This window comes from Podarcis tiliguerta (assembly GCF_965153285.1).
Source record: "Podarcis tiliguerta genome assembly, chromosome: 8".
In the NCBI taxonomy this organism is placed as follows: Eukaryota; Metazoa; Chordata; class Lepidosauria; order Squamata; family Lacertidae; genus Podarcis; species Podarcis tiliguerta.
This window is the reverse complement of record NC_139541.1, coordinates 40,402,457-40,419,561: the sequence shown is the minus strand read 5'-3', so window position 1 is coordinate 40,419,561 and position 17,105 is coordinate 40,402,457. Positions and strand designations below refer to the sequence as shown.

The window sequence follows — 17,105 nt, the reverse complement described above, 5'->3', positions numbered from 1 at the left end:
AATTACAGAGGCCCAGAGGCAAGGGGAGCAGGGGAGCCAAGGCCACACAGCTCTGCTTGGTCAGGACAGACTTCCCTGGCAAGCTGCATTTTTCTCACTTGGCACAGTGACAGCATCGAGGCCACTTGAAGGCAAAGGCCACGAAGCTCTTCCAGGTGGCGAGTTCATGTTTCCATCAAGTCCAGCCCCTTCATGCTTGGAGACTCACCTCTTGGGTTGCTCACTCTTGGCAAAGCACAATTCCTGTGGCCTTGCATTGTGCGCAGGTGGAAGAAGGCAGCCTCAATAACCCTGACAGATCACCCCTGGGGTCTCTGCTCAAAAGCTGCTGGAGGCTGTCCTTCACAGCAATCAGGGTTTCTTAAAGCCACAGAACCAAATTTTCTAGGAGCAGCAGCTAGAATCACCCATACCGTTCTCTTGCGCCCTCCTTCCTCATGCCAACAGGTCCACCCAGAGGAGCTCAAATGGAGGGTTCTTGATGCCAAGTTAATGAGACACCTGCACCCTGCACAACGTTAAGAGATACTAGTGATCACCATCTAATAATGTGCCATTCCTGGGTAGTACACAGGCCAGGAAGCCCCTATGCTCAGCCTGTAGTTACTGTCAACAAGCCAGTTGCTCAGCTGGGGGCTCCTTTGCTCCCTCTGCAATACTCAGCACACGCAACAGTATTTACCTGGGCACAGAGGACCAACCAGAGCTTTTCTGCAGGCACACAATGAACAGGGGTCAGGAAGGAAGGTGGCACTTCCAGATACTTCTTACCCAGCTCTTGGCCTCTCATTGGGCAAGGTGTAAGAGCTGGCAAAATAAAGTCTCAGTTGCTCTGGCTGAGGCAGTGTGGCAGAACTACAGCTTTTACAGGAGCTAATCAGAAGTGTGCTGGATATCACCTAACGATGACCCAACGTGTCCTTTGCTGTTCTTGGGGCTGGGCCACAGCGTTGACTCTGTCACACAATCCACTTGCTGGTGCCATGAGCAAGAAAACTGCCCAATCGACCTTGCAGACCCAGGTCTGACCTTGATGATGCCCTGCACACCACTGTCTTGTCATTCACTCAACAGACGTGTGTAATCCAGGTTTCTGCACTTGGGGTTTGAAGTTTGGATGTGCCCAGTTATGATTTATTGCTGCCCCCCCCTCCAAACCCCTGGGGTCAGACAGCAGTGGCCTCTAAAGCTGTGGAACAGACCCAGCAATAGATCACAGGGTGTGTCCTGTCCTGGCAATGCAGTCTGAACCATTAAAGCAAAATCATTGCTTTTTCTGTTGTTTTGCTTTGTTCTTATGAAGCAAGGAAACAAACAAACCCACATGCAGAAGAAAACAGGCTGTTTATCAAATAAATACACTTGCATTCCTAAGTCCAACAGATTCCTTCCCTAGTCCTTGCATGGAAGGAAAGGCTGCTGAAGTCAGAATCCACAGCACAATGGAAGTGAGATGGTGGGGGGGGGGCTGCTGTAAGTTTCCAGCCAGCAGCTGCAGAGCCCACAAAATCTGCTTTTTGCAAACTGTGTTTTCTTGCTCCCTAATGATAACACTGAGGCTCAACTGGGGGTGACTTGTGCCCAACCTGATTTGTTCCCCCTCATCAGTGGCTTCGTCACAATCTGCTAATCCTGCACACCTCCTTCAGCCTCCATATACCTCCCATTTTACCTGAGATATATATTCAGTAGTGTCCACACTGACACATCACACCACTGCTATCTGTAGTGTACTTGGTACTTTATCTATTGCTCCTTGTTGCCCTCCCTGCAGATCTGCTTACCAAGGTTTGCACATCTGCCTTTGTTTACAAAAGATACACATTTTCCTCTTCTCTAGAAACCTGGTTGCCTTTTGGGGGCAGGCTTTGGCGCTTGAGTGGTTCATTTTAAAATTAGGTTATGCTTGCACACACTTCAGTAGCACACTGTCTCTCCTTCTATACAGGGCTAAATGTATGGGATGTGCGCAAAAAGCTGAAGAGGAGAGAAGGGGAAACCTACTGAACTGAGTGCAAGCCAAGAGGCGTCTCAGAGGTGCCCACAATCCATATGACCTCTGCTCAAGACCCTGGAGAGTTGCAACAGTCAGGGCAGGCCAGTCTTCCCCAACGTGGTCCTCTTCAGATGCTCTGAGCTGTTTTATTTATAAGATTTGTGGCCCCTGTTCAACCCTAAGGTCCCAGGTCAGGTTTTAACAACAGAAAAGACAATAAAAACAGACAAAACCATTACAATTGCTACAGCTCCCATCAGCCCATTCTGAAACATCTAGAGGACCCCTGGTGGGAAAGGCTGGGGAATGCAGCATTACTGGGCAAGAAGGACACATAAGTCTGACCTATACCTATATGGTAGATGTGGGGCACCTTTCCTGTGAAAATGCGACTCCCTGCAAAGGTTCTCAAGGACAGGGAAAGAAAAAAGCAACTCATCCTGCAGAAGATGGCTCCTATGCTGGACTCCTGGAAGAAGGTGGTGCCCAAACTTATTTTGGTCTTTGAATGTAGCAAATATGACTTTCAGTAAAGGCAGCAGTTTTGCTGAGCTAGTCAGCGTTGTTTCTGCTGAGTCACTTTTTCAGAAGCTGGTCGGTCAAACGCTTTGGAACTGCCAGCATCCAAGTGAGTAAACAGCAGAAGCAGCTAGCAGTGGGGGTGGAGTGGAGGCGGGGGGGGGGGGCAAGGCCGACACACAGGTTTTACATGGGAGGCTTTGCCAATGTGGGGTAAGGGGGTTCAGGACGACTTCTGCCCAGTGGGCAATACATGGGCAAATGCCAGGTTGATTTGGCATTTGGCGGAAGGCTGGATGAAGTGGTTCCAAGGGCAGCGGCTACAAGAGAGTTGGCACAACACACCCACATCAAAACCCTCACAGGTACAAATTCTAAGCCTTTTGGCAACTGAGCACAAGGTGCCAAGAAAGGAGTGCTGGAAGTGGTGGTGGGGGGGTGAGTTGGGCTGCATATCCTCCTGCCCTGACTGCTCTAACAGTGATCTAGGAGATAGAGCCCTGAAGCCACTAAGATGTCTTGCATGGAAGCCCACTGGTTGCCCACCACAGGTGACATTTCCAAGGGAGTAAAGGGCCCAAAGGTGCCCTGAGCTGCGCCTTTGCAGGGACTCGGGTGAGACTGAAGTATAAACTGCCGAAACAACCAGGAGGGAGTTCCTGCCCTCAAGACAAAGCCTCCTCTGCAGGGAAGGCATTTGGTGGTGAGAAATAACAGGCACTGTGTAAAGGAAGGAGGTTGCTCCGCAGGCAATGGGAAAGCAGTTGATGTTGCACACAGGACAGCCATGGTCTGAAGTGGCCCTATTGGATTTGCTTGGGGCTCCTGCCCCCAGAAGCCTCTGGGGCCCCTTATGCCAACAGAGCTAAAAGCTAAGGATTCAAGTAGCACCATTTAAACTAGCACCATGTTCCTATTCAGACCTATTCACTTCCACCCTTAGAGAAGTCCAGGGGGTTCTCAAGGTTCACAGAGTTCTTCTGCATGGCCTTCTGCTGTTCACTCTTGCCCATTTGCAAGGCAGGCTGGCAGGGAAGGGGAAGGGAAGGGAAAGCAGGGGGGAAGCTGGAGTGAAGGCACTGAGCATAAGAAGGCAGCCCTTGGTCCCTTGAAGCAGAGCGGTCTCCTGGAAAGGATACTCCTCGCCTGCTCTTACCTTCCCAGACTGCTGGGTCTGTGTGCGTCAGTTTATTGGAGGCACAGAGGCTGTTTGTGATCAGCTCAGGAGAGGGCACCTGTTTTTCTCTGCTCCAAGCAACCAGTTCATATCCTTTGTTGGAGGAGAAGAACTGAAGAAGGTTGCTTGCTGCAGACAGTGGTCCTTGAACATTGTTGCTGGTCCTTTGGTGGAAGGGGAGCCTGACAGTGTCCCATGATTCCATGGCAAAGTGAGGCTCAGCTGGTCTCTCGGCATAGCTGCCCCCAGCCAAAGAAACAGGCCTTGGTGCTTGACCAATGGACAATGTGCCATGCGTTTCTTTTCAGGCTGGCCCTGCTTTCCCTAAGAGGCCTTCTCCTCGGCTCTCTCCTCCTCCTGCTCGAGATTCCAGTTCTTCAAGCCCTTGGGGAGGGAGGTGTCTTCTTCCAAGCTCCCGGTCCCCTCAACAAACTCCTCGTAGGTGGATTTCTCTGCAAAGGGCCTGGGCCCCAACAGCTCCACCATGTCTGCCTTCTCCAGGACTTCCTTCTCTAGGAGACGCTTTCCTACCTGCAAGGGTCGAAATAAAAAGTAAACAGGTCACTGGACTCCTCTGGAGCTACCAGCCATGTGACTAACAACACCGCCCCTGATGCAGGCATTGTGGGAAATTAAGATGGTACAGCTACCTGGAGTGCCATGGCAGAATCTTTTATGAGGAACAACGTATCAGTGGTAAGCCCTGCTGGGCACTGGGAGCCCTGCAGGTGCCCACGGAGGCTGGGTGCTAATGCCAGCCGTGATCTGCATCAGTAACTTCTGCTATTTGTCTTAGGACAATGGGTGGAAGTCAACTAAGTTTTAGTCATGAGTAGACCCACCAAAACTAATGGCCCAAACATAGTCATGTTCATTAATTCCAATGGGTCTATTCTGTGTAGAACTTAGCTGAATATCACCCAATGAATATATGGCTATGGAGAGCAAGCAACACTATAAAAGCCTATTAAGAAACAAAATGCAAATTAAGGAGAGAAGCTACAACTCCCATTGTGCATTCCTTCCTGCAGCAAAATTAAACTGTTCCCCTCAAGAGTAGTTTCCATGTCCTTCATTGCTTCTAATGGTCCCTGCTGTGCTGCCTCCATTTAACCTGCAAATGTGTCCCATTTCAGCGTCTTTGAAAGAGGGGTGGCACGTGGGTTGTGTGCTGCAAGCAGACCCAATTTCAAGTGCAGGACAAGTCAGCAGGGAGCTTCTGCCCTGGCTCTGTACCTTCTCCACGTGGCCACGGCACTGAGTCAACAGCTCCAGGGTCTTCTCATAGGCCGTGCTGATCAAGGCACGCACCTCTTCGTCAATCAGCTCAGCGGTGGCTTCGCTGTAAGGCTTCTCGGGCATCAGATCACCCTGCCGCGGAAGGTCAAAGGAGACCTGACCCAGCTTGTCACTCATGCCAAACTGCACCACCTGGAAAGAGAGCAACACTCCTGAGCCAGCAGCGGGGGCGGGGAGTGGCAGAGACAATGGGGTGCCGGGTTATTTCTCTTGCCCCAGGGCATCCATCTTGAGCTGCCCAAATTTCCCAAGACTTTCACCAGACACTGCACCCATATTCCCAGGTCTTGGGAGACAGAAACTTGCTTTCTGTAAAATTAGACGTTAGAAAGGTCCAGAGTGAAGCAGAGCACAGACAAGGCAGCTGGCACCAGCCTGGGTGCATGCAAAGCTGTCAGACAATTATTCCTGGATCCTACAAGTTGGGGAAAGGCAGGGCACAAATTTAACAAGTGATAAACCTCCCCCTGCTCTGACCAGAAGATTGACTCTCCGACATTTCTTTCCCTCTCATTCTTTCCTGTCCAAGCCTGCCCTTGAGAGGATTAGAGAGATTCCTGGAGGATAAGAATAAGGCTACCAGCCAAGATGGCTATGTTCCACTTCGACTATTGGAGGCAGTATTCCTCTGAATACCAGTTGCTAGGAATCATAAGTGAGGCAAGTGCTATTGCACTCAGGTCCTCCTTACAAAGTTCACAGAGGCATCTGGTTGGCCACTGCGAGAACAAAATGCTAGACCAGGTGGGTCTCCGCTGGCTCCTTCAGCAGGACTCTTTTTAAGTTGCATGTGGATGTGTGTGCGCGCATGTGTGCATGAGCATAGAGCTCTTCCTTGCACACCTGTGTGACTGAGGTGGGGAGCAGGTAAGCGGTTCCAGTGCCTTTGCAAAAAAACTAACCTCTGTTTCTGAAGTAAGAAGTCAACACTTTGAATGAGCTTTCCACTTATCAACTATCCTTGGCTTCTAAACAGGGCATCTCTAACAAAGCTGCTGCATCAGATAAAGGGCTCTCATTATGTCCTCACACCCAGGGCATCCAGTAGCAAAGGGCATGTCTTGATGGGGCATTACCTGGGCATAGGCGCTCTGCGTCACCTTCCGGAGGTCGTCCTGGGCACCGGTTGTGATGCGGCCAAAGAAGAGCTGCTCGGCAACGCGGCCCCCCAGCATCATGCACATGCGGTCAAAGAGCTGCTCCCGGGTGTAGAGAAACTGCTCCTGGGGCAGGTACTGCGCATAGCCCAGGCCCTTGCCCCGGGGGATGATGGAGACCTGCCAGGAACATGCAGAGCCAAGGTCAGCAAGGCAGAGCCCAGTCCAGCTTCGAGTCAACAGGAAAGTGGAGCAGCAGGGAGCGGAAGACACTCACTCACCTCCTCACAACCCACACAGAGTCAGCCAGACATTTACTGCATCACCCAAAGGTTGCTGCAGTTCCCTTGAAGGGCAGAGATTTACTGCAGGGGGTGGGGGAAATCTATTGAAGGGACCTAAATTAAATACAGTGATTTCCAAAACAAGGAACGGCAATTGCTCTCATCAGCTCTCATCTGCAAGTACAGCAGTCTGTTACACACACAACTATTTCTGGAAGGAGAGAGCAATTCGCCCCTGCTGGGAATGGCAAAGGGAGGGTCTGACTCAGCTGGGCACTTCGGGCAGGGGGTGGGTGGGAAAGATCTCTGTTTTGGGTCTAACCCAGATGTAATAAGTTGCTTTATACCGAGTCAGACCATGGGTCCATCTAGCTCAGTATTACCTACACTAACAGGCAGCCCTTTCCCTGTATGCTCCCTTGCTGCTATCCTGCTCCGAATCAGCATTGCCATATAGGAGGATTTTTCTACACCATCCTTCCTTCCTTTGCCTCTGGACTCGGTCCCTGCCCCAGCGACAATGCAAGTGAAGTCAAGGTCGTATCCTGAATTATGAAGCTCCTAGCTTAACAGGAGCATCTCGGGCTGCTATCCTGCAAGGAACACCCAGATCCTGTTTCCTCATTCAGAGTAGTTCAGATCTGCCAGGAGGCACTTAGCACCTGGAGCCAGAACCAGGGAGGCTCAAGGGGACAGCAGACCCTCCAGGTTAGCGGGATGAGGCCATGAAGAAGTGACCTCAACATCAGCCACAACTGCCTCTGGTCTCCTGGAAGCACCTCTCTGCCAAGCAGCCCATCTCACTACCACCTGAGGAAGTCACACTGTCACTCTCTTGGTCAGAGGACTCCTGCCAGAAGTCCCCGTCTCTCCTATTCCATTGGAGCCTACAGGCAAGGCCCCTTTAAGGAACGGAGGCTGCTCCCAGCAGAGGCATAGCTAGCCACCTGGACTGTGCTGAAGCCCTGCTCAGGCCTCCGACCAGGACGGTTTGCAGCTGCAGCAATAATGTAGCTTGCTTATATGAATCTCCAGCTTGTATGAATCTCCCAGTGCTACTTGGGACTTTACCTTTCCAGGTGCTGGACTTTGCCTTGCTTTGCTTAACCAAAAAGCGGACTTCGCCTAAATTTGCTTGGCTTGCTGGAACCTGAACCTCATTCTGGGGCTGGAACCTCATCTGACTGAGACCACCACCTGGGACAGAACAACCCTGTTGAGTCTTTTGAACCAAATGGGGACCTTCACTGAGCTACCTGGCCCTTCGGGGAAAGAACTGGAGCTCAGCTGGCTTCACCCACTCCACAACCTACTTTGTGTTTATGTTAGGAGAGCTTCCGCTGGCTGTGGGGAGACGCACCTTGAGCAAAGGGTCGGCGTGCTTTAGGAACCAGCCCACCACAGCGTGCCCAGCTTCATGGTAAGCCACTACGGTCTTCTCATTTGGCTGCAGGACCTGGGTCTTCTTCTCAAGCCCTGGAGAAAGAGGGAAGAAGGGGGATGGGGGAGAAGAAGGAAAGAGCAGTGTTTGTCGAAAGCAATGAGAAAGCTCTCCACTCACCACACACACACTACCAGCAGATACCAACCCACTGGAGAATCCACACAAAACCTGCAGTTCATGATGGAAAATATGAGAGCTCTAATTGCAAGCTGTTAATGCCAAATTCTTGCCTCCACAGAGAAGATCAAAGACTCGCTTCTTTAGCTCTGCTATAGGAAACATTCTGCAACCAGAAGCTGTAAGGCAATATGGTCAGCTGGTTCACCCACAAGAGGCAGAGCAATGCTCCAACTGCAGCACAGAAGCCACTAAGCTTCCACTTCCCTTAGGGAAGCTTTCTCCCTGTCCTGCTTCTCAATTTCCTTTCACTAACAGTTTCCACAGCAAAGTATCTGCAACTGCAGAGGACTGCTCAAGGCCGGCTCCCTCTGGGGACCACTTCTCTTTGGGTTGTTAAATTACTGGGGGACTGCGAATACTTCTTCTCCACCCACACAAAACTCAGCAGGGCTCTGCTCAGCTCTGATCTTCTCAGGAGCAGAAGGCAGTAGCTGAGGCTCTTGTTGCAGAGGCACACAAACCCAAGAACAGAGGTCGGCAGACTAAGGTCCACGGGCCGGATCAGGCCCAATTGCCTTCAGAATCCAGCCTGCAGACTGTCCATGGGGGATTCTGTTCATTTGGGCTGCACCATTTCCCCCCGTGCCATTACATCCCCCCTCCCATACACACGCCACGGCAGCGCCTCCTCCCTCCCTCCTCCTGTCTTCTCCCCGCCCTGCCTAGAGGAGGAAGGGGGCTGGGCTGAGCTGGCTGAGTGCCATTTTAAGGAGCCCCTCTCCGGAGCCAGCCCTTTTGCGCCACTCATCTTCCCTCCAATGCCACTGCTGCCACCCCCCTGGTGCTCCAGTGGGCCAGAGACCGGAGCAGACGAGCTCGCTCTGCCTACCCACGAGAAGCAGCAGCAGCGGTGGTGGTGGCGGTGGCAGCAGCCCCTGGGAAGGTAAGTGCAGCAGCTGACGCTGGGGCTTGGGGAGGAGGACTACTTGCCCCCCTCGCCTCCTCTTCCAGCTCCGCTCCCCCCCCCCCCCGGTGCTGCTTCTCCAGCCCGCCACAAGGTCTGAGGGACAGTGGACCGGCCCACATCTAAAAAAATTGCCAACCCCTGCCCAAGAAGAATGTTTGAAAATCACTTCTGCAAGATGTGATGACAGCCGCCAGCTGAGATGACATCAAGAGGGGGATAGGCAAGTACTTGGAGGTCTAGCGATGGCCATAGGTCACTGGGAAGCTGGGTTAGGCCAAAGGAGCATCTAATTCAGCACCCCATTCCCCACAGTGACCAGACAGGTCTGGGAAGCCTAAAACGCAATGCATGAAAGGCCTGGGAAGAACAGAAGAGGCCACGTTCAGTGGCCTATCCACCAGTAAATCAGCAGGAAGCTGCCAGTGCAATCGCACCCTGACTTGCCCCATTGAAACTGGCAAGATTTGCTTGGAAATAAATGCTCGGGATCTGACAGCCTGCCAAGACATCTCCTTATCAGGCCACAAGCCCAACTAAACCAGCATCCTGCTTCCCACGGCAGCAGAAGTCTACAGGAACAGCTTTCCCTGCGCTCCTGTTCCCCAGCAACTGGTATTCAGGGCTGGCATGGTGAGCAGGCAGGGACCCTCACCCCCAATGACTCTCTCAATGGCCTGTTCAAAGTGCTTCTCATTCACAGTGGGACTGGCGTGTCGTGCGGCAATGAGGGCAGCCTCGTTGCAAACGTTGGAGATATCAGCACCTGGAAAAAGAGACAGAGAGAGAGAGAGAGATGGTAGTGCAACTGAAGGAAAAGGGAACTTGGCGTCTTCAGCAACCTTCTGTTTGGCAGAGCTTTAAGAAGGTCTTTGAAATTTATTCCAAGGAAGAGATAGTCCAGATTGGCCTGAAAGCTCCTTTAAGCACCTTCAGAGCTGGCAAGACATTTATTTATTTATTATTATTCTATTTCCTATGCCACCTTTTCCTTCAAGAAGCTCAAGATGGTGTGTATGGCTTTCCCCTTCCCTTTATGTTCTCACAACAGCCCTGTGAGGGGTGAGGCGGTGGCTGGCCCCATGTCATCCAGTGAGATTCCTGGCTGAGTGGGGGATACGAACCCTGGTCTCCCAGGTTCTAGTCTGACACCCGATAACAATTATCCCACACTGGCTCTCATGAGAACAAATCATGAAAGGCAGGGGAAGGAACATCTCCTTCCTTGGCATTCCTAAGCCAGCCTGGCAGGGCAATGCCCTTTTCTGTTTTAACTCAAGGTGGGGTGAGGGTGTCCATATCCCTGTGCCTTTTTCTTTCTCACTGAAGCTTGTTGCCACAGACTTTGTAAGCTCTTTTCCAAAGCAGATGTGCTCCTCCACAGCTGCCAGAGACTCTCCTGTGGGGAAGGACCATTCACCTCAGGCTACCCAGTTCCACTTAGACCCTAGGCCAGGCAGCAGGGTGGGGCAGGAAGGCTCCTCCGACAAGATGACAGAGGCCCACAAAATAACAAATAGCACCTGACTGTGTCAGAACTGCGGCTCCTGCTCCTGCCTTTCTGTTGCAATCTCTGCTTCCAAAGAAACAACACAGCCAAATGACTCAAACAAGGAAGTCATGCCAAGCCCCACAACAGCCTTTGCCATGTGCTGGGCTTATGGGAGTTATAGTCCAACACATCTGGAGGGCACCAGGTTGGTGAAGACTGCCCCTACAGGTTCCTGCTCAGGTGCCCCCTCTGACCAATAACGCTCCTGCTCTCCCCCTCCACATGCTGGCATTCTGTCCACATCTCACCTGTGAATCCTGGGGTCCGGGCTGCCATCTTCCGAGCCAGAGTATCTCTGCTGATATCTGCATCCAGCTTGAGAGGCCGGAGGTGGACTTTGAAGATGGACGCTCTGCCTTTGATGTCTGGTGGGCCTGGTTGGGCAAAGAGAGTTAAAGACGCAGTCCTCAGAAATGAGAAGGAGTTAAAAGAGGCCGGTCATGCTCCACAATAATAATTTAATAATAAATTTATATGCCGCCCATCTGAATGGGTTGCCCCAGCTACTCTGGGCAGCTCCCAACAAAATATTAAAAACACACCATTAAAAACTTTCCCAAACAGGGGTGCCTTCAGATGTCTTCTAAAAGTCAAATAATTTTAATCTGTTTGAAATTTCCCAATTCTTGAGAGATCGCCGCTTTAATACCCCAGGAAACCTCTCCTGACTCCAAAATATCTCATCAGGATCAGAATGAGAGAGAAAAGCAAAGGGCAGAAAGAAATCTCCCTCTGCTCCTTGGAGCCTCTTCCAAGCAGGTCATGTCAGGTCAGGAAAAGTCAAGGCAAGTCTCTCTGAAGCTCATCAAGACTCTGGGTACCTCCCAGTAGGTCCTGCTGATTGAGCAATGGGAGGAATTTTGTTTCATTGAAGAGCTGGGGCTATCTGAGGCAGAGACAGGCAACCCTTTTCAAACCATGGGTTACGTTCCCTTCTGAGCAACCTTCCAGGGGCAACCTTCCAGTGGCGGGCAGGGAGACCGGCAAAAGTGGTGAGCACAACTAAGACTAGACATAGCATCTGTTACCAATATAAATCTGCCGATCAAAGCGTCCAGGTCTCGTCAGCGCCGGGTCCAAGACATCGGGTCGGTTTGTGCCTGCAAGCACTACGACGTTTGTGCTGCTGTTGAACCCTGCACAGGAAATGAGAGGAGATCAGCTCCGGGGGTGGGGGGGCAGGGGGATGCCTTTTGCAATTTTGTGCACAGAACACATTCCCCAAACATCATCCAAGCCTTCTAGTGGAGGGGAGCGGAGCTAACGTATTCGGATTGGAATACAGTGCTTTGCAACAAAATTCAGAATGTAACCTTTTGTAGAGTTATGAAACTAGGTCACTAACTAAGCCCACCTTCAGAATGGTTTAAAAGTAAACTAAAAAGACCCAGTTTAGAACCCAATTTAATGCCCCTTCCATTCTGCTAACACAAACTCTCCCTTATCCCCAACCATGCAATAGTTGTACATGTTAAAGCAGCCTTGTCCCAGGGCTGGTACCCTCCAGGTGGTCTCATCACCACTAACCACTGGATGGGCACGGTGTGTGTTCAGAGTCCAGCCACATTTGGTTGGGGCACCAAGTTGAGGGGAGGGCTGTCTATGACGGGTGCTCTCACTTGATCTTAAAGATGGTGATGGGGCAAAAGGAGCAGAGGGCACAGCTGGGAACAGCCAAGCTATCCCAGGCAGGAACCATGTTAAAGGTCTGGAAACATTAACACAGAAGCCTCTGTTAATGCTAAGGAACAGGGGCAAGAACTTCAGATTGCTTGTTTCTCCAGGGAGACAAGAGCATGCCAGCTCCTTCCCTCCTCAAGATGCCTCTGTTCCATCTCACCATCCATCTCTACCAGCAGCTGGTTGAGTGTGTTCTCCTGCTCGCTCTGGCCCCCGAAGTTCCCATGGCCCCGCTTCCTCCCGACGGCATCAATCTCATCAATGAAGAGGATGCAAGGGGCATTCTTCCGCGCCAAGGCAAACATATCCCGAACCTGAAACAAAGATGTTTCCCCAGAGCTGATCCACCCACTGGGAATAAAGCAGTCTGGTTTGGTGAGCAGCTGGGGCAGGGTGCTGATGATGGGTCCCAAGGTGGAAGAATCCTGCCCCTTTGGGAGGAGAAAGGGCAGACTCAGCTGAGCATCTGAGGGGGATATGCAAGCAGGTGCAAGAAACAAGAGACTCCCCTGCTCAGGCACCTGCCCAAACACTGAGCATCTGTTTGGAGCATCAAATGGGCAAAGCTGAAGCCTGGATGCTCATGTCACTTGCCAATGTCTCCTAGACTCCTTTCTATTATCTCCCAGAAGGTATAGTTACAAGATGAGTTCCTGATTTTGGATAACCACCCTTTCTGTTTAAGAAGCTTGCCAATGCAGAACGTTTTGCGAGGTTCCCCAGTCTCACCCTTGCAGGCCCAACTCCGACAAACATTTCCAGGAACTCAGAGCCGTTCACAGTGATGAAAGGGACGTTGGCTTCTCCTGCAGTAGCTTTGGCCAAGAGGGTTTTGCCTGTGCCCGGGGGCCCCGTGAGCATCGCTCCCTGCAAGAGACAAGAGGCTGGCCAACACGAGGGAAGGTGGGGCAGCAATACAGCCCAATGACAAGCAGTCCCTCCCTTAACTGGTCAGCCAACCCACATCAGCAGCACCTCAAAGCCTGGAATGGCACAACATTGCTGGGGCTCAGAGGTCCCTCGTTTCAGGAAGATTCACTTACAACCCTCCAAGCTAACACTATTCTGATGGGCTTCATTTATGGTGGTCTTGGGCAGCCAACTGCTGCCTTCACCTCTCCTCCAAAAGCACTGGCCATGTGGACTTGCGGCGTAACCTGATGAATTGGCTACAAATCAAAAGTGGGCACCTTTGGAATCTTGGCCCCGAGATCTTGGTACTGCTTCGGATTCTTCAGGAAATTCACAAACTCCATGATCTCCAGCTTGGCCTCTTCGCAGCCGGCCACATCCTTGAACTGCACTTCAATGTTGTCCTTCAGGACTTTTGCTGTCGTCTCTGCAACACTGAAGATCCCTCCTCCTCGCCCTCCGCGCCCACTTCCCATTGGTCCACGTCTCAGAGTGAACAGCAGGAAGCCCAACAGCAGAAGGCTAGGGACCATGCTCAGGAGAAAGGAGCTGAAAGAGGAGAAGGTCAGAAGGCCTGTGAGCTACAGCAGGTGGCACCTGGGCAGTTTTAGCACATCTGCTTCTGATCTGGGGCCTGTCACTCACCCATCACTCTCGGTGCTGTAGACCACAGACACTTGTTGGGCACTGCTGATCCCCAGCTCCAGCTGAGCAGCCTCTAGGTTTCGTTCAAAGGTATCCACACTGCCAATATTGAACCAGATGTGCTTCTGTGGCAACCAAGGACAGGTGTTGATTTTTCACATCCCCTGGCATAAACAGAGCCTTCTCTTGCTTCGGGTGTGAAAGGGACCTCTGTGGACCCAACTCCCTTGCCACCAGACTGCTGTGCCGTACACACACACACAGCTTTTCTTCCAGAGGTCTAACTGTGGCAGACTGGAGCAGTGATTGTGGGCATCCCCTGTCTTTCTCCACCTCATCCCTCTGTCCCCTGGAATTATTTACCTCTGAGGTGGTGCCAGGGATTGGGAACACCCGGACAAACTGCTTGTTCACCACTTCCAGTCGATCCACCTTAAGAGGAAGGAAGGAAGGAAGGAAGGAAGGAAGGAAGGAAGGAAGAAAGGAGAGGTCACATCTACACCATATTTTTTGGGGGGGCGGGGAGCTGTGACTGTTAAAGTGGTATAAGAGTGCTTTAAATCTACGGTGTGGACAGGACCAGAAAGAGTGAGAGTGAACCCTTCTGGGTGGAGCTTCAGTTGAGTACAAAATGGTATGTTGTGGCCGCAGAGAACTCCTAGCATTCAGTCTCCTGCTCCTAATGCCTACTCCAAGTGCCTACACTTTACTGCTAGAATAGAATAGGGAAGAATACATACATGAACTGCCCTCCACCCCCAGCAAGAGGATGGCCTGCCACATATCGCCTCACCAGTCCTTTGGCCAGGTAGTAATGCACAAAGTGCTTCCAGCTGATTTCTCTGCCTGGATCTCGGTAGTAGAGGTAGAAGAACCCTGTGAGGATGCCAGCTCCCATGACAATCAGGTACCGGGAGTCCTTATTATCCCAAGGGAACTCTCCCTGGGGGCAAAAAGTAGGTAATTAATATGGCTGCTATCATCGTGTCATTTTTCTTTTCTGCTTTAGCCATCCCCGATTCCAGCAGCTTTAGGTGGCTAATAGGACATTTCAGTGACATAAATGCAACAGAGAAAATGGTCACATACCTTCTGCATGTGATTCCACCACCCCAAATCCTCATCTTTCCGTCCTCTCTTGCCTTCACCACCACTGCTTCCCCAGGTATTTTTGGAAAGACTGGGATTTTTGGAGCCAACAGGCTCTAGGAAGGAGAGAAAAAATAGAAATGCTTATACGTTAGGCTTTAAAAAGCTCCTGGCTGCATTGTAGAGGGGGAGCAGAACAGGTTGGGGAGAGTTATGAGATATGGACCAGTTTTTGGAATGGGAGGCATTCAACAACTTTAGGGAGGTAAATGAGGGGGAAGAACATAGGAACAAAGGAATCTGCCTTGTACTGAGACAGACCACTGAAGGTCCATCTCACTCACGATTGTTTGCACCACTAGACAGTGGCACTCTGGTTTTGTGCAGAGAGTGTCTCCCGCCCTACATGGAGAATAATGCCAGGAATCAAACCTGAGATTTTCTGCGTGAAGAGCAGATGCTCTATAACCGAGCCATGGAAAAGAAGGTGCTTACCTTTATTATCAGGGGCTGACTCTGTTGGACCCTGTCTCTTTTCATCTTTCTTCTCAAAGCCTGCAGGACAAAAACAGATCTCACTGTTGACAGCTTCAGTATTGTTCTTTCCAGCCTCTATATTACACGACAAGGTCCCCACCGCTGCCACAATGCTCTACTTCCCTAACGCTGAAATGACCAGAAGTGCCTCAATATCAACTTCTATGCCCACACAATACACTTAAAAGCTTGATAGGAGGCTGGTAGGTCAGTAAGTATAAAGCTGCCTGAAGAAAAGCTTCAGTGATGACGACTGAGGCTGTCTATCATGATCGACAGCAGGCTTCAAGGGCACCAACAAATGTTTTTGCCAGCCTTGCTGCCTGAGATTATTTTAAAGGGATGTACCAGAAATGGAAGTTGGGACCTACTATATGCAAATAACGTGCTCTACAATTAAGCAGGAAAAAAATCTCAGGACATTCTTCTTCTCAACACAGCCACAAACAAGAAGCGCCAGCCCTTTTCTGCTGGAGTCACATACCTTCAGGCTTGGAGCACAGCCAGTGATGGAAGGACATGCCACATCCTGGATGGACTCTCTCACACCACTGAAAAGAGCAAAGGGCGGCATTGGTTTCCTGAGGGCCAGCAAGGGTCCCTCCCCCTTTCTTTTGAGCAAGGTCAAAGGTACAAATATGCAACACAGTGGCCAGAAAGGCCTCAAAACCAAGTATCCACAAAGCTCTGTATGCAGAATAGTTTGTGCACCAGGAGTTCTAAAACAAGAAGCTGAAAACTAGCATTATCCCAGGAAAAGAACTTAACACGGCCCATGGGAGGGTCAGTTTAATGCCCTTCTCTGCCAGTGTGCAGCCTAGGGTGAAGCTGGGAGTGGCTTGTGCTAGTCCTATAGGGAAGGCTTTGTGCTGTGATCCCCATAGTTCAGGGGCATTAAAGGATAATTATTCCCATGTCGAAGAAGGAAGACAGCTACGGTTGAGATGGGGGCATGTATTAACAGGCATAAGATATTCTCCTTGCTATGTGGCCTGCTATTGCTGAGCAGTGGGGAGCTCAGCAAGGGCGCGTGGTCCATACTTAAACATCGGCATATTGCGCACGCAGAAGCGCATGGCTAACCCCGGGATCCTGTGCGCTCAGAAATCAACCCTACTTCGCTGAGCAGCTTCACAGCAACCCTGCAGTGTAGCCCACTGACTGCTATCCAAAGCAGTTGCACACATCTCTAGCCAATCCGCAACTCTAATGTCACTATACAAATCACGCTTCTCCTTCTCTGCCAATCCAGAGCCCGGGTTACATGAGGCGCGCTCTGACCACGCCCACTGAATATGGCCTATACCTGTCATGGAAGCGCTGGCGCGCGGCGATGACATAACCAGCGACCACCATTCCTAACTCAGACCATTCTGGGAACAGAGGGAGGGCGCCGTTGTATTTACGACAGTGCAACACACAAAACAGCACCCGCCTTTTCCTCACCTGCCGGACCGGTACCAACTTCGCAAGTCCGCGGCTGTGGCCTCTCCACAAGGCGGCCAAAGGGGGCGATAAAACCGCCGCCGCCAGCCGATGAGCCATTATTGTCCTATCACTCAGGCTCCCTAAGCGCATGCGCTTTTTGTTTATCTTACGGGCTTGCACTGCGCAGGCGCTATAGTTCTCGTTTCTCACTACCGTATAGGAGGTATGTGAACCAACTTGTGTAACCAGGAAAACAGGCTTCAGCACCCTGATGTGGAGACATGTAGTTCCGGGATTGAATTTGGCCGCGTATCCCAGAAAATGTTGTCAGAGCCCAGCGAATGAAAGGCGAAATAATGGCA

At 51.2% G+C, this 17,105-nt stretch overlaps 1 protein-coding gene across 6 annotated transcripts; it reads right to left on the bottom strand.

The window, feature by feature from the left end:
* Nucleotides 1–1,325: 1,325 nt before the first annotated feature.
* Nucleotides 1,326–16,921, bottom strand: LOC310682984 (mitochondrial inner membrane m-AAA protease component AFG3L1-like). 6 transcript variants are annotated; one of them, XR_014514234.1, is made up of 18 exons: nucleotides 16,762–16,910; nucleotides 15,800–15,866; nucleotides 15,274–15,333; nucleotides 14,779–14,894; nucleotides 14,483–14,632; nucleotides 14,053–14,121; nucleotides 13,690–13,814; nucleotides 13,323–13,593; nucleotides 12,862–12,999; nucleotides 12,293–12,446; nucleotides 11,481–11,588; nucleotides 10,701–10,826; nucleotides 9,556–9,666; nucleotides 7,733–7,848; nucleotides 6,068–6,268; nucleotides 4,929–5,123; nucleotides 3,138–4,223; nucleotides 1,326–2,835 (listed from the first exon to the last, which is right to left on the bottom strand). XR_014514234.1 is itself a non-coding variant. In XM_083452328.1 (17 exons), exons 1-17 carry the CDS (start codon nucleotides 16,891–16,893, stop codon nucleotides 4,017–4,019), a joined length of 2,346 nt encoding a protein of 781 aa, XP_083308454.1. In that variant the 5' UTR covers nucleotides 16,894–16,921; the 3' UTR covers nucleotides 1,326–4,016. The 6 variants fall into 6 exon arrangements, 3 of the variants coding, with proteins under 3 accessions (XP_083308454.1, XP_083308452.1, XP_083308453.1); XR_014514236.1 differs by lacking the exon at nucleotides 16,762–16,910 and adding an exon at nucleotides 16,399–16,536; XR_014514235.1 differs by lacking the exon at nucleotides 6,068–6,268.
* Nucleotides 16,922–17,105: the final 184 nt, after the last annotated feature.